General features: G+C 36.6%; 3 protein-coding genes across 3 annotated transcripts; 1 reads left to right on the plus strand and 2 right to left on the minus strand.

Moving 5' to 3' along the window:
* Positions 1–1653: 1653 nt before the first annotated feature.
* Positions 1654–3107, plus strand: LOC121264796. The gene is made up of 2 exons (XM_041168096.1): positions 1654–2356; positions 2608–3107. The coding sequence occupies exons 1-2, from the start codon at positions 1654–1656 to the stop codon at positions 3105–3107; spliced, it is 1203 nt and encodes a 400-aa protein (XP_041024030.1).
* A 1309-nt stretch (positions 3108–4416) lies between these two features.
* Positions 4417–5127, minus strand: LOC121266400 (glutaredoxin-C9-like). Its single transcript, XM_041170215.1, has one exon. It carries the CDS (start codon positions 5039–5041, stop codon positions 4592–4594), a length of 450 nt encoding a protein of 149 aa, XP_041026149.1. The 5' UTR covers positions 5042–5127; the 3' UTR covers positions 4417–4591.
* A 6103-nt stretch (positions 5128–11230) lies between these two features.
* On the minus strand, positions 11231–15662 carry LOC121264958 (MLO-like protein 6). Its single transcript, XM_041168367.1, has 14 exons — positions 15426–15662; positions 15238–15295; positions 14960–15117; positions 14297–14413; positions 13929–13989; positions 13291–13379; positions 13124–13198; positions 12943–13031; positions 12806–12855; positions 12680–12720; positions 12417–12590; positions 12292–12327; positions 12077–12205; positions 11231–11818 (listed from the first exon to the last, which is right to left on the minus strand). The coding sequence occupies exons 1-14, from the start codon at positions 15558–15560 to the stop codon at positions 11624–11626; spliced, it is 1407 nt and encodes a 468-aa protein (XP_041024301.1). The 5' UTR covers positions 15561–15662; the 3' UTR covers positions 11231–11623.
* Positions 15663–16194: the final 532 nt, after the last annotated feature.

Below are 16194 nucleotides of genomic sequence, written 5' to 3' on the forward strand. Positions count from 1 at the left end.
CTTTACTTTATACAGCACCTGACAAGGAACACAATTTACGTTAATATACCGGATATGATATTACGATGGGGGAGGTAATTCATGTATTGAAAGGTTTTTTCGTCATTACGTGGCTGCCATGGCACTTTTGAGTCGGAGAGACAGCGTGGATATAAAGCTAACATACCCCTAACTTGAAATTGTGAGCTTTAGATTGGGCCTGAGAAAAGAGAACTTTAAGGCCCATTATCAGGCCTTGATGGCTGGGCTTAGAGGAGATATCGGCAGCAGCATAAGGTGCAGCAGGCTAATTAAGCTCATGCAATCCAGATGCGAAGTTACCCCCTTTTTTTTTCTTTTTTCTTTTTTTTTTTATGACATTGGGAGAGGGGGTGTCACAATCCACAAAAGGAATGCTTGAGCAGGGCTTAGGCCAAGTCTAATAGAACTTGATTTACTTAATTGTTATCAGGTTAGGGAGTGGGCCGCAGAGTAGCTGGCCTTAGTTTGTTTTCTTTTGTTAAGTTGCTTAGTAGTTGTGGAGCAAGGCCGAGGCCTTTTTATCCAGTGTTGCATTTTAACATAAAAGGGTATTGTAGCTACTGAATATGGTCATCCAGAATCTGAATACAATTATTTTCTATTTTTCTCTCGACCTCTCTTCTATAGTGGTATTCAGTGTCTTTTATTGACATCAGCTTCATCAACTCGTAAAAATAAAAAAAATTATTTCATCCTTACTCAATATCAAAGAGAAAATAAAACAATCACAACAACGTTTGGATACTATTTTCCACACATTTAAAGATATCAAGAACAATCTAAAAAATTTTCTAAACAACTTCAATAAAGAATTCTCAAATCTGAAAAGTCAGCTCTATCCTCTACAGGAGAGGAAAAATACACAGCAACGGTGCAAGAAGAAAATAAATTAAAGGAACACCGGAACAACTTTAATGTAAACTTGAACTATCTCGAGCCCCCAAATTGCGAATTACAAGACGAAGAACAAGCAGTGCGATCGTTTCCAGATGGTGAAATTATCAAATATGAACTCAACATTTCCAGGGATGATATTCATCGAGATAGAGAGTACACTCGAATTGTTTATGTGGAGATTTTTGAGGACATCACTCAGGTTTCACGATCTGGGTTGTGGATTTTTTACCCTGGAGGACGTGATTTCTAGTTTTGCGTCTTTGCACCCTCACTTCTCTCCCATGACCACAAACTCGTCTGCGACACTCTACCTTCACTTCGTGTTCAAAAACCCAGCCACACAATATTCCAATCTACAGATCTCTCCCTTTTCCAAAACAAAGGTGATGACTCTAACCCTAGCATGAGCTTTGTACTTCACTTCACTCCATCACCCCAGGGTTATTTCCAAGTGCCTCCACTCCACCATCACCCACCCATCTTCCAAAAACCCAATCTCCAACTCTGTTTTCGCCCTCATATTTGGATTACACCTTATCTAAAACCCTCGCCATAGTCCTTGCAAGTGGTGTGAAAGCAAAAAGGAAAAATTATAGTGTCTTGTATGAGTGGTACTCTGGATTGGGCTGCGAGATTGACGAAGATAGCTCATTCGACGGCATCATCCACAAATTGAACGAAGCCATATGGAATCAACAGCTGCACCAATTTTCGATGGCCCTCTCTTGGACGATAATGACAGCGGTTGGGTGCTCGACCACGAACTGGTATACTATCGAAATTAACGTGGCCGTTGAAAAGCTCCACAATCGAGTCTCCATGCTTGAAGAAGTGATCCGTGTTGTACAGAGGAACATGGCCTTCATGGTAGGCAGAGAGAAAGGGTTCATCGTGATTTACTCTGGCACAATTGATGGTGCTCGAGAAGCCTTTCTCAATGGGGTACATTCAATACTCATGGAAGATTGCAAGTCACTAGATGCCGGTGTGAATAAATTAGCTAGAGTATATATTGCCCAGGAGATGTTTGATGAAATGCCTCATGAATTATCTGATAGTCAAGCCATCATCAAGTTTTCATCGCTTCGATATTGGAACTATAATGTAGTAAGTTATCATGAAAAAGTGATGGATGGGTTTTATGATGTGTATGGCATTACCTCAAAGCTGGACACACAAGGGAAGATGCCTTTGTCGGTAGATCTTCAAGCAATATCCATTTCAGATAATGTTGACTATGAAGTTATTTTCGTAAATCGTTTGGTTGATCATGAACTTCAAAAGCTTGAGAAGATAGCATGTACCGTATCCAAAGAGTATCGGGTTTCTAAACAAGGCCAAATTTTAAGTGGTTTGATTCAGAAAATTGCCACTACAATTCGTGAATATTCAAGCAATTACAGTACTTCCTCATCAAAACCAATTTTCCCTAGTAGAGGTAAGAAGTTTTTTGTTTCCTTTATGCTTGATATAATGCTTCTGAGAGGCGTTTTTGAGCCATTTGATAGAGGAAAGAGAAAAGAGATTGTGGGAATCAGTGTCTAAACAAAACTTTGAATAATGTTTTTCACCTTTTTTATTTAGATTTTGATCTTAAAAAGAATGGTGAAATACATGTTAATTTTGATGATGGTGATAAGAATGCTTCGGGATCTAGTGATGGGAACTCAATAATTTCTGGAACTTCAGATGGTTTGCAAGGAGTGTTGTCCATGGCTGGATTACCTAAGCTTCACCAGTTTGCTGATGCATTTGCAAAATCGATTCCATTCAGTAATCCACGTACACGGCCTTTACATACTTCTCATGCTAAATTGCATCAATCTAGAGATGAGGTATATGAAGTCCTATCTACTTTGCTTGTAATCTATGGTGGAGGGAAAATATTCTTGGGTTTGCAAGTTTTAGGGGAGAAGAAATGTGCGCCTCAACTACTTGATTTTTCGCTACTTAATGTTGTTTTTAAGCCATTTGATAAAGGAAGTGAGCATGGGTTTAATATTAGAGATCTGTTTGATGTTGGGGATGGTGTTAAATACTTCCATGTCAAGGTTGCTGGATTGTTAATTGTTGCTACAATAAGAGTTAACGTGTCATCTTCTCTTGCTTTGGAACTATTACAAGGAATTGCATGTGTCATCAAAGATTACTTGAGAACTTGCAATATATGGTCAAAGAAGGCAGTTTGAGTTTGAAAAACTTCACCTCAAAAGGTTTCGATGCGCAGTCTCTACCCTTTTCCAGACAACTTAAAAATAAGTTCATGATGAGGAAGAAGCTTGCCTCAACTGCAAGAGAAGGATTAAAGCTAAACCGCACCTTGAGGACAAGGTACTTCTATTAGGGATAGTTTGTCACAGTCCACAAATGGAATGCTTGGGCCGGGCTTAGGCCAAGTCTAATAGGGCCTGATTTACTTAATTGTTATCAGGTTAGGGAGTGGGCCACAGAGTAACTGGGCCTTAGTTGGTTTGTTTTCTTTTGTTAAGTTGCTTAGTAGCTGTGGGTCATGTTGGAGCAAGGCTGAGGCCTTTCTATCCAGTGTTGCATTTTAGCACAAAAGGGTATTGTAGCTACTGAACATGGTGATCCAAAATTTGAATACAATTGTTTTTTATTTTACCCTCAACCTCTCTTCTATTGGAGATTAAAGTCAACCTCGAATCAGACTATTTCCTTGACATTTTCTCTTATATTTTCAAGTCATCCAAATACCTACTATCAAGTGTGTTACAAGGTCGAATCCAAAACCGCTATTTTGGAGACTTGGTGTTATGCCATCAGATGCGAAGCTAGCTAGTTGTAGAATACGACCGACCAATTGATTTACTGGTAACATACGGTATAAAATAACAATTACGCGTACTTTTTTTTTTTTTTTTTTTTTTTTTGTCATGAGTTCAATTGAACTTTTTTTATTTTCTAATTTCAAGTAAATTCAATCAGAATTTGGAAAGGAATTTCGGGCGCAAATACTTCATACGGTTAAAACCATTGCGTCCTGATTAATGATAAAGAGAAAAACATTCCGCTGCAAGAATAGTACCGAACGAAGTACATTCGAAAACGATCATCTTGCCATAAAAAACCCATTTTGGTCAGAAAGTTAATATTTCATTCTGCTGTACTATTTTGGAAGTAAACGAAGATAATTGATATCGCCATGGCAGTCATCCTTACGCAACTTGAAACCTGGGTAGGCATATTTCTATGTATTTGTTTATGTTTTCATGGGGAAAGGATGGTTGAAATCATCTAAAGTATATCGTTGAATGCAAAGATCCAGTCAGTCCCAGCGCATTCTGGAGGGTCATTGTCGAAGACGGCCCTCGGCAACCAGCTCTGAGGGAAAAATAAAAATAGTCATATGAAAGCACCATATCTGATGATGATCTTGAAGATCGTGATGATGAGCATAAGATCATTCTTTTATACAGGTATGCGTACGTAAGACTTTAAAAAAATTAGAGTTTCCAATCAATCAAGGCCATGGGGATCTTCACATGAACGACCCAAAATTAAAACTCCATTAATCTACACGTATCCTTTCCAATTCCAAAGAGACATATAAACCCTGCATTCCTATCAGCTCCCAAAATTCTTGAGAAGGAACATAGCATGACACAAAGTGGGGAAAAAAACAACCAAATAGAAAAAAGTTCCAAATCAGACGTCAAAGCCAAAGAGCCCCGGCTTGCTTCAAGATGGGTACCAATTCACCCGAAATATGAGTAGCCATGACTCGTTCCAGCCCGCCAAATAGCTTGCCCCCGACGAATACAACCGGGAACTGTACCTGACCGTCTTGTCCATCCTCGACGGCACCCATGATTCTCAACAGTTGGCTTGTGACAGCCACCTCGTCCTTCTCGTCGACCTCGAAAACAGGGGGGTTCACGCCGAGACCTTGTAGCAACCGCTTAACGACATGGCACATGCAACACCCACGTCGGCCGACAACCATGACCGCATTCTCCGACACCGTTTTCCCCACATTTGTGGCGTCTTCGGCCTCGCTTCCTCCGCCGTTGCTGCTGGTGGTTGGAGTATCCCTTGGATGACGCGACAGACCGTCGGTGGTCGGGAAATATGTTCTGTGACTATAAGGGATCGCTTGGTGCATCGTGCAAAGATGTGAGAGAGAGAGAGAGAGAGAGAGAGAGGGGGGGGGGGGGGTTTGTGAATGAGGAAGAGGCGTAGATTATATAAAGTGCGTGTGTAGGGGCGGTAGTGGTGAGGCGGGCTGGAAATAAGGGAGAGAAGACTCTAACGTCAACGGCAGTTACGCCCTCTTCTACGTCACCAACACTGTAGTGACGTGATATGACGTCACCAATTGCCCCCATTGATTCCAAGTTGCTACGTCCCACCCGTCGTGAATTGAACCACCTTTTACTCGTTCCTGGACTTTGGACAGTGCCAAAGGTTGCGGGGGTCCGGGGAGGATTTTATAAAAAATGACAAATCGCAAGTAGCGTTTTACAATATTTATATAATGATATTTTAAAGAAATTTCCTACTCATCATCTTTGTCCGTTATTCGTCACATTTTTTTTTTGTTTTATTATTTTAAAAATTATTGAATTATTCTACTTATCATTTATATACTATATATTTGATAAGAAAAAAAATTAAAAAAATTATATAATATGTGGTATATGAGAATTAAATTTTATAAAAATACTTTTAAAAAATATAAATAATATAAAATGTTTGAATGAATGTCATTACTAGAAATTTTAAGAAATCATTATTAATAACATCTGAAGCAATCATGTCTTAAATATTCTTAAGACAGATAAAATTATTATTTCTGTATTATTTATAAACCGCGTTGTTCTTGAATTTCTAGTTACATTGATGTTAATTTATAGTTTTATAAAAAGCCTTCAAATGTGTTAATGTAATCATTACGATTAATTGTTCTACGAAAACAATTACAAATATAGAAATGAAGTGTCACAGGTAAACATTGTTTTTTCTCATAACGCTAGAGGAAAAAAAAATCTTCTTTATAAGATAAAGGCAATATTTTATTTTAATATAAGTTTTTTTTTTATGAGAAATTATAACTCTAATTTGGTGTGAAGGATATCATCCATATTAATGATATGATATAATTTAATCTGTAAAAATAATTAATTTAGATTTATCTTGCAAGTTAAATTTTAATGTCAATAATATAATGTTTTTATAGTGACTTGCATGTAAAAAGTAAAATCAAAAATCAAAAGAATCGAATTGTTAATTTCTTATCAGGATATTCAATAACAACGTATCACATTTATTCTGGCAATCACAAAAAAGATTTAAACATAATATATACAGGCCATCCCACTTGCCAACCATCAATAAATAATTATTTTTGCATTTTATTTTTTAAAATTCTCTTAGATTTTAAATGAAAAACTAATTGAAAAGCCATTTTGATTTAAGAAAATCCAAATTTAATTTTCAAATGGGATGCTCTTGACCCATCTCAATATGAGTAAATTACATGAAGAAGACCATAAATTACATAGATTTTATTTAGAGTAATACTAAATGTAATTATAGGATGGGAAGCACTTCTTTTAAAAAAATGAAATCCATTATACTTGGTCACTTTTTTTTTAAAAAAAAAAAGGATATGCACGACTTATATATCTTAAAATTTTAAATATTATTTCTCTTTTATTTATATTTTTAGGGTAATATTGTATATAATTTTAGAGTATACAGACTCTATATAGTCCCTTTGTAAAAAAGAAAGTAAAAGTCATTATTAAAAAAATAATTTTATTTTTAATATAGATTTTAAATTTATCACTTTTTCAAAAAAATTACATAATAACTAGACAGCAAATATCATTTCCATACCTATGTCTCTTGGATTCGATATCTTAATATAATCTTAATACTTGTTTTACACTGTACACAAGCCGCTTGCAGCCGGTGCACGCACGTAATCAAATTGACAAGTTAAATATGGACAAGTTGGGATGACGTCATACCACACCTATTATATTATCTATTCTCCCTTCTTTTACTGCTTCCACCACGTGGCAAAGATGGGAACGACAAGACACAGTAGCTTCCGCAATGTTTATCCGAACCCGTCGTTTTCAGCCACGTATGCAAAACCTCTCGCCGCTCTTGGCCGCTGACGATTACAGGCCACGTATGTACAGGCCACGGTTTTTGTGTGTGTGTGGGCGATCCCATCGGACGGTAAAAGGTAGCGAATTCCGTTAGGCCCTCCACGTCACAGCCTGTGAGCGTAAAGCGACCGACAGCAAGCAATCTTAATGGTACGTAGCTATTTGATCGTGTGGGCCCGAATTTCCCATCTTCCACTTGAAGCATAATAGCGAAGGAACACGCGTTCGGCGTTACGGGATGTACGCTTATTGTTGAGAATAACTGTAGATCTAAGATTAATTCGAAGTATAATAACAAAACTAAAACAAAAGAAATTGATGATAATCAACAGAAAGAATACCAAAAATTAAGTGGTTCGACTCAAAATGAGCCTACATCCACTGGTGGGGTCGATATCGAAGATTTCACTATCAACAGAGATGGAGTACAGATGAATACAACAAAATTTCACAAGAAAGTTATCTCTCAAACTCACTCTAGACTTCTCTCTCAAGAAAACACTTAAAAAATAAGACAAAATGAATTCTAAAGTCTATTACAAAGAAGTGGGCGCCGTTTGATATTTATAGGAAAAGTGAGAATTCATTTTTGTGAACATTGGCTCGAGCGAACGTCGAGCGAATGTCGAGTGAGCGTAGATATTCTGCACTTCGCTCAAGCCAACAGTTGTGCGAGAGTCGAGCGAAACTCTCTGCCTGAACTCGCTCGAGCTGGATGTCGAGCGAGGGTTGAGCGAAGCTCTCTGATTTGGATATTGCTCGAGCTGAATGTCGAGCGATACTTGAGCGAAGCTCTCTGTCTGAATTCGCTCGAGCTGAGTGAACCTCCGCTCGAGCGAACCTATGATACATGCACTGTTCAATCTGAATTCAAGTCACCTCTTAACACTTATTCTATACTATAAAATCTTGTAATTTTTTTTCTAGTGGGAAACCCCATCATATGTCTTTTTCTATTTATCTGGAGTCACAAAATTTTGTAATTCTCTTATCTCTCTTTGATTCTCGGCCCCTAGTTTTGTGTTGCAATTCATTGGTCAATATAGATATCATTAGAGAATAATGTCATTCAAATGATTTTCATAATTTATTATCAGCTTAAGTTTATTAGTAATTTAATAAAGTATTAAGATAGTGATATTGAACTCTCTTGACTTTACTCGATGATTAAATTATCAAATTTTTTTATTAATAGGTGGGTTCACGATATAAGTTTTTTTTTTCTTCTACTATAAGTGAAGATTATTAATAAATTGAGGTATCACCATCTTCTTAAAAAAATATATAAGTTTTTTTTTTGTGAGAACCGTTTTTATTTTTTATTTTTTTGTTAAAAAAAGGGAAAAAGTGTTTGTGAATTTGTTTCTGAATTCTGAAATTGAAAGGGGGGAATTAGATTATAATGACAAAATAAAAAAGAAATATAGTAGAAGATAACAAGCAAGGGTTTACTTTGAAAATCAGAGGCGGTGGGTCGGTCCACTCTACGTGGAAAGAGCTAAATGAATGGGTCATGATCTCCAATCAAAGGCACGCCCAAAAAAGAACCTTCTCACAAAGATCATTAATATTATTATATGTATTTTGTGAAGAAAAAAACTGGGTGAATAATAGAGAGGGAAAAACCCACGTAAAGTTGAAGACTAGTCTAAAGTAGCCGCGATTTTCATGTCATGTTACATGACTCGTGGGTAATTGGACCCCATCCACCATTTACAACGTCCCAACCTCATTCTCGGAGAGAGAGAGAGAATAGAGAGAGAGAGGTCGACCGAGCGTCACACGAAATAATTAAAATGTTAATTACCAACAAAGGATCGAGAATGGGACCTGTTCAATTGATTCTTCGAGTTAGGCTTTGGATTTTCTGCTTATTATGCTTAACGTAATTGATATGTTTGTTAAAGAGTAGTCGACTATTTAAATTAGAGATGGGCGGCGGGCTCCCATATTTTGTTATCCCACCTACTAAACTTCACATTGTTTAAAGATAACTATTGTATTGTCTTAATTTTTTATATAAAAATTGATCTAAGATGTCAAGATAATTTAAAATTTAATTCTAGTGAGTTTAAGTTCTTTTTGTATTTATAAATTTTAATTTATAATTTTAATTATATTATAATTTAAATTTAAAAAAATATTTTTAAAATAATTTTTTTTTTTTTAGAGTCAATCATGTATTAGTCTAAGCGGGAAAGGGTGGATGGTATTTTTTCTCTTTTTCCCCGGCAGCCCCCGCCCCCGCCTTACGAGGGTGGGAGGTTGGAAAAAAACCTCTGACCCCTCATGGTGTGAGGCGGGATGCAGAGAAGGATACCCCGCTCCGCACCACGTGGATATCAACCCTAATTTAAATGTTTGTGCTGTACGTGCAGTACTTTTAGCCCCGACGTTCTTTGATATTTATTTGTTTTCCAATCATTTTCGCCCATGGTATCGCTGCATGTTTGGGCTAGTGAGCGGCATTATGGAACCTTGTCTTTACATGCAAAAACAATAGTAGTAAGGTGGTTTCCTCTGTGTATCTCGCATTTTTAAGACGTGAAATTCTATACATAAGTTTATATCACTTAAAAATATATGATTTTATTTTTTATATTTTTATATTTTATAAAATATAAAGATAAAAAAATAAAATTATATGTTTTTTAAATAGTATATAGTTTGTAAAATTTGTCTAAAAAAGAAAAAAAAGACAAAAATAAAAGGCCTCCTTTAATAGTTTGTGTCATCAAATTAATGATTATGGTAGTTGGCTTACAGGTTGGAAACGCAAGCATGCATGCAAAAGCTTCTTCTTCACCGCTAAAACCTTTGTGCTTAACTTGAAGACAAAGAATCACTTACTTTAAAATAATGTAGGCCAGGATCTGTCCTGCTTAGCTGTCTACAATTTACGACCACCATATGTGCTATTTTGACACTAAAAAAAGATCCATCTATCCACACAAAGTCTTCCATATGTATGTCCTCCACATGTTTTTGTGATGTGGTTTGAGACAACTTTAATGACGCATTTGATGAGGAAAAACCTTCTCCTGCATGTTTAGATTACGTGACAAGCAGGACAAGCTAGCATCACAAATATATACATGCATATTTCACTTTTGTTGATGGGAAAAAAAAAAATCAAAGCTTGAAAGGGAAACATGATGTAATAGAATCAGGGGCCCACTAGTCTAGCAAATGGTTTTTGAGTCTTTGTTTTTGGCTTCCTCACTCTGCCATGGGAGTTGGGACTGGGTCTCTGATCAGATGGGCAGCAGACAGCCATGCAAGCTCTTGTTTTCAATTTTCCTTTCACTTCCCACCCTCTTTTGTCCAAGATATCTTTTTTTAGGTGAAGAGATAAGATCCCTAATTTTATTAGAGTCCCTCAGAAGAAAATTGTAGATAAGGTTGCAACTGGAAGTTTTTTTTTTTTTTTTTTTTTTTTTTTTTTTTGTTTTTTTAAACCTTAGCCACCCTAGTAGCCTATGCTCTGGCCGGGCACCACATGATAAACCTGTTTTTCAACGATCCTTTGAGTTTTAGGTTTAATTCATCTTTCCCAACTCTTAGCCATAGCTGGGAAACCTAAGATCTTTTGCTCAGCAAATCTTTTTACTGTTATTATTATTATTATTATGACATTTTAATGTTGTCATATATAGGTTATAGGGGTTTGGTATACAAATAGACACTCCTAAACACGTGGCTAATGTGATGGGTAGTTACAAGTCCAGAATACATTATACATCTGAGGCAAGGCAATTAGACTTAAAATGACGCATGCAGTTCTTAGGCATTCTCATCGGGAAGCTACATCCATCAGACATTACTTGCAGAAAATACAAATTTATGGGGTGGTTTTGGATAGTCTTTTGCTGCGAAGTTATGCAGTAGAGAGGGGTGACATATATTATTTGGGGATGCTTTTTCATGGATCAAGACTTCAGTCTTTCGGTTTTAAGTTTTAACCTGCATGTCAACCTTTTTTTTATCCCATGCAGGGGAGGGGCACACCTCGTACCTCGATCCTACTTTTTGCTGCCATCTGTTTCAAATTCTGCTTGCTGTAAAACTTCTAGTAGCACGTTATTTCAGGAGAGAAAAGAAGTATAGTAATTCCCGGATTTAAAAGATAGACAAGCATGTAAATCGTTCAAATCCTGCTGTTTTTTTTAACAAGTAGATAAATGAAACAAGAGTGAAGTTCCTCATCTTTCACTAATTTTCTTGCTCTTTTCAAGGTTAGAAAAAAAGTGCCATTCGGAGTACTTGAGGAACATCCGAAACGGCATCGTCTAATTACATACACGAGCTAAAATGAAAAACTGTCAAAACTACCTATGACTATAACATGGCCACCGAGCTCATGAAAACCTCTCCTAAAATGGTCTGTTTTTTCCTTGCTATGAAATTTCACGAAATAGTAGTAGTACTACTGCTCAAGTCAAAACCATTGAAAGTGCCCACCTTTTGCTTGATCTCCTCGGATTGTCTCTGTCTTGCATTTTCTTCACTATCTATCTATAGTTCTACTGCCACAAATTCAGAGTCTGATCAAGGGAGATCAAAGTCTACTGATCAGAATCTTGCATCATGACAGGAGAAGGTGAAGTGTCAAGCAAGGCGTCTAGCGAAGGGCGTGCGTGGTAATCTGTGTTTCTGAAGCTGCTCAAAGCAAGGTTTTTCTTGGCCTTCGCTCTCCATCTTTGCAGACCATGAACCACAACCTCTGTGAATGCATGATCTTTCCTCATTGACGAGCCCATCTGTCGCATATGGCAGATTGTAAGAGCCAATTAGTCATCCCTAATTACACTAGTACTTATTGCAGTTTTAGTTTCTTCTTATGTCAACCACTTGAACAAAAAAGTTATTCAAAATATATATCATAATCTGCTGGTGTGATTGGGAATGCAAAAATTCAGGATGGAGAATATTATTTTCAATAATTCTAATGTGATTATTTAATCGAATTGGCAACAACGATTGGATATATTATGGTTTTGATCAAATGTCACGAGCACCTGTGTGACCAAAGCATAGAGAGGGAGTGTCACATAGCCACAGAGGATTTGTACAACTACGCCCATGGCAAGCCTTATGATGATATCCTCATTCTCTCTATGGAAGCATGACCTAAAACCAAATTTGTACTGCAAAGGGAAGCAAGTTATTAGGAAGGTCCTTAGGCTTTACATAATAAAATGATATGAACAACAACAAACTTATGGATCCTTACCCAAGTCCATGCAAAAAAAGCCACCTGAAAGGAATTCTGCAAAGCCCACGAGAGTTTCTTTAATTAAAGTTTTATTGTGTAGAATTTTGGTAGAAAAATACTGGAAAAGGATATTAAGGAATTGCCTGAAACAATATGAACTGGATAAGGTGGAGAAGCAATTTGGGCCAGCCAAACCAGAAAAAGTGGTCACTGGGCCTCACAAGCAAAGTTCCTCTAACAACATGAGATTTCTCATGGCTATCTAAGCACATCTTAGTTATGATGACCTGTAACTTTGTACCCACAAGCAACAGTATCTGCAAATACAAAAGATCATTACAATCCCTCATCTCATTGCAAAATCTCCATGGCTAAAAATCCTGGCAGTAAAAGTTGATTTGCTTACAGCTAATGGAAAGAAGGGAAGCCATAGATAGTTGTGAAATGCTGCAGGCAGAAGTAGAAATAAATTTTCTGAGTTAGCATTGATCTAAATATGTATTTATTTGATATTACTCTGTTCAGGTTTTACCGTGTGCATTGAAGAACAGAAACAATACAGCAAATATCCAAATCCACCAACTGCAAAAATAACATGCCCGAGAAAAAATTAGTAATAATGAATTATAAGTTGAATATCAAAGAGGTAGCAACTGTGTTTACGCTCACCTTATTCCCACAACCACCCCAAAATCTTTCTCCAAAGCTCTTCTTATATACTTTTGAAAATCAAAGTTACTTCCTTCTGCAAAGTGGGCCTGGAATCGTAGTAGAAGACAGCAAATTAATATCTAGTAATTAGAAGTTTCGCCATAAATCAAGAAAATTGGTAATGGGTTTGTAGCAATACCATAACGAATCCATGTCTAAGAGTGAGATAATCCACTTTGGAGACAGATTTGTAGAACTGTCTAAGAAAACAGGCCTGCATGAAATTAAAGATATAAAGATAATATCAAGCCTCCCGTCGGTACAAGGGACGTACGTCTAAAATGGTCATGTTTTCATTGAACTAACCGGCCAACGAAGAAATCGGTGGTCACTCCAAAATTTCAGATGCCGCTTTCCGAACGATGTCTGATGGGTGAGCTGAAACCTTCGTGGATCTAGTTTTTTTTTTTTTTTTAATCAAGGAACAGTAAGAACTATTGGGAAAAGAAAAGAAATCAAAACTATGAGAATTAAATATATTTGAGTAATTAATGAACCTGTGATGTGGAATCTGATATGCAGATGGGATTAATCTGTATATTAAATATTATAACGTGTTATCTAGTTACAAGGTGGATGACGATGACAACTTCCAATAATATTGGTAGCCACATCAGAAATATATATATATATATATATATATCTCGACAATGACATCAATTTTATTAAAAGTCCTTATTTATAATGGAGGAATGAATTTGCTCGATTTATCATGAATGACCATAAATACATGCATGGGAGATGACTGCAAAATGAAATTCTTGTATGAATATTCTTCTAGTTTAATTTGTAAAAGATGTCGCTAGAGTTCAATGGTCATGCATTTATCAATTATCAACATCAAGGTTTCGAGTTCCTTGTGATCAAGGGTTCACACTCCACAAAGACTTCATCAACGTACGAACCAGATTCTAGACCCATATATATAGCCCCCCAAAGCTTACCATTTGAAACTTGATATTCCAATGTTCTAGTTTCTGCCTCCCAAGACTCCCATGTCTTCATCTAGAGAGATTAAAAAAAAAAAAAAAGGCAAAAACACAACAAAAGCCAATTACGTCAAGTAATAACAGTCTAGATTTCCTATTCAGAATATCTCTAGAATGCACTGAAGGTTTGTCAAGTTCACATTAGCGGAATTTCCTATACAATTTCTGTTTTCTCTGTTGATGCTATAATTTGATGAGCCGGGTTTGTACGCTTCTGGAAGTCAAAACTCAAAAACCAAAAGTCCCTACAGTACTACTTAAATCTAGAAGGAAATGAAAGGAAAAGTACTTGAAAAAGTTCAAAACTTTGAGATTCTTCTTACCTTGGCCATTCCAAGACTGAACATAAGAACGCTAGAGAATATATGGAAGGCGGCCAGCACAAAGATTAAGTACTGTAGTTCCTGCACACCTCTCCTTGATAACAAGGAGACTTTTCCCTGTTCAAGAATCCAGCCAAAACAGCAACACATTAACTAAATCTTAGTGTTATCATTATGTATAGCTGAAAGCAAAATTATTTAAATGCAAGCTGATCTTAACCCATTTTCTCAAAAGCTTAAGTATATAAGAATGAATTAATTTAATCGTTTAATTTATATTTTAGTACCCTAACTTACGTATGGAGTTGGGGTTAAATTTTCTTAACAATAAATTAGCTGTCAACATGTGAAATATTTTATTCGTGTTCAAACCTAAAGAGCTAACACTTAAGCCGACAGAAAAGGATCAATTTAATGATTTCATTTATATTTTAACTTGTGCCAATTTATGTGCATGATGAGCGCGCTTGTCGTTGCTTCTTTCTGTTTGAATGCGAGCAAATCCATCACATATCATCATCGACTAATTTAAGGTCGAGAAATAGAGTTTGTTGTTTAAGGGCGCATGAAAGTTGCTTTTCAAGAACATCGATCGTTGTTTCTTTGGTTAGTCCGATAAAAGAATCAGCTTTGGTTCTATCTCAGCATCTGCTAGCTTCTTACCTGTTCCGCGCATTTTGTTTCTTCCTCATCATCACTTGCGGTACTCATGCTCTTGCATGGAAGAAATGTTTCACCAACACTCTTCGGAATACAGATGTTTGCTATATGTTTTTCGCTCACAGACAGCAACAATGACAAGAATCCCAACATCATCAATTCTACGAACACAGTAGAGACGGAGAGAGAGTATATATTTAATTAGCCCAAGTACCTACTAAGAAGTATGAGAGGAAGACAAACCATTAACAATATCCGAGTCTCAATTTTTGGATTCTCACCTGATTTGATCTTGTCAAGAGCTTGAATGAGGGATTTCCTCCTTTTCTTGCTAAAGTACTGAGCAAACAAACAAACAAAGGATGGGCAGTAAATTATTACATCAGTTTATAAATAATGATAGATGAGTGATTATAGCTATACTCTGCATGGTAAAAGGTCATCCATGTAAACGAAACAGAAAGAATACCTTGGCCAAAAGATGGAGCAACTGCTCAATAAGAATGGAGATCAGAATTAATACGAAGCACACAGTTGCCACAGCCCATGTTGGTGTTGCTTCAAGGGTGCGTTCCACAGTTGTTGTCACCTCCTCCTCGACCATCTCTCTCTCTCTCTCTCTCTCTCTGTAATATGATTTGTGGGGGTTTAGTTTTGTTGTACGCCGGCACCTGAGAGATGCTTTAATTCAAGTCTAGAAACAAATAGTGAGTAGCTGTGCATATATACCTGGGTTCTTGCACCTTGTTTTGTTTCCCAACCACATGATGCATGGTCAACTTGAACACTTGACGCTTGCATCATTATGGGTGTGCAAAGTTTGACTCGTAACATAGTAGGACAAAATCATTGGCCTGTAAAAAATTGTAACAACAAACTGAAGTATTTATCAGCCTCGGAGATTTGTCGGATCATCCGAAAGATGAGATATTTATGATTAACTCAAACTATCTAACTATTTTATTATTATTCACAAAATTCTCATCTCCATCTTTTTTCCCAAACAATTTGGATCAAGTAAGAAGAATTAAAGATATTCTGAAGCTGGTACGAGTGGATCAAGAAGTAACAAAAGCTGGAGTTATTTAGAACCATCCCAAGCTAAATTGAAAAGATCCAGTCACCGTGCGTACACGTAGTAGAAATATAAACATTTTTTAATAGGACCCACGTTTGGTGAAGAAAGATTCAGTTCACAAATCTGGAATCTGGTTTTTAACTTTTTCTAGCTTTCACAT

Source organism: Juglans microcarpa x Juglans regia, chromosome 5D, assembly GCF_004785595.1.
Source record: "Juglans microcarpa x Juglans regia isolate MS1-56 chromosome 5D, Jm3101_v1.0, whole genome shotgun sequence".
Lineage (NCBI taxonomy): Eukaryota > Viridiplantae > Streptophyta > Magnoliopsida > Fagales > Juglandaceae > Juglans > Juglans microcarpa x Juglans regia.

Bases quoted from the DNA above. Each gene is read 5' to 3' on its own strand.
- LOC121266400 (XM_041170215.1), bottom strand. From the start codon at position 5,041: ATGCACCAAGCGATCCCTTATAGTCACAGAACATATTTCCCGACCACC.
- LOC121264958 (XM_041168367.1), bottom strand. From the start codon at position 15,560: ATGGTCGAGGAGGAGGTGACAACAACTGTGGAACGCACCCTTGAAGCA. The intron at 12,721-12,805 runs GTAAAACCTGAA...TTCTGCCTGCAG, and splicing joins TCTGTTCTTCAATGCACACG to CATTTCACAACTATCTATGG. The intron at 12,328-12,416 runs GCAATTCCTTAA...TGGGCTTTGCAG, and splicing joins TCCAGTTCATATTGTTTCAG to AATTCCTTTCAGGTGGCTTT.
- LOC121264796 (XM_041168096.1), top strand. From the start codon at position 1,654: ATGACAGCGGTTGGGTGCTCGACCACGAACTGGTATACTATCGAAATT. The intron at 2,357-2,607 runs GTAAGAAGTTTT...CTGGAACTTCAG, and splicing joins ACCAATTTTCCCTAGTAGAG to ATGGTTTGCAAGGAGTGTTG.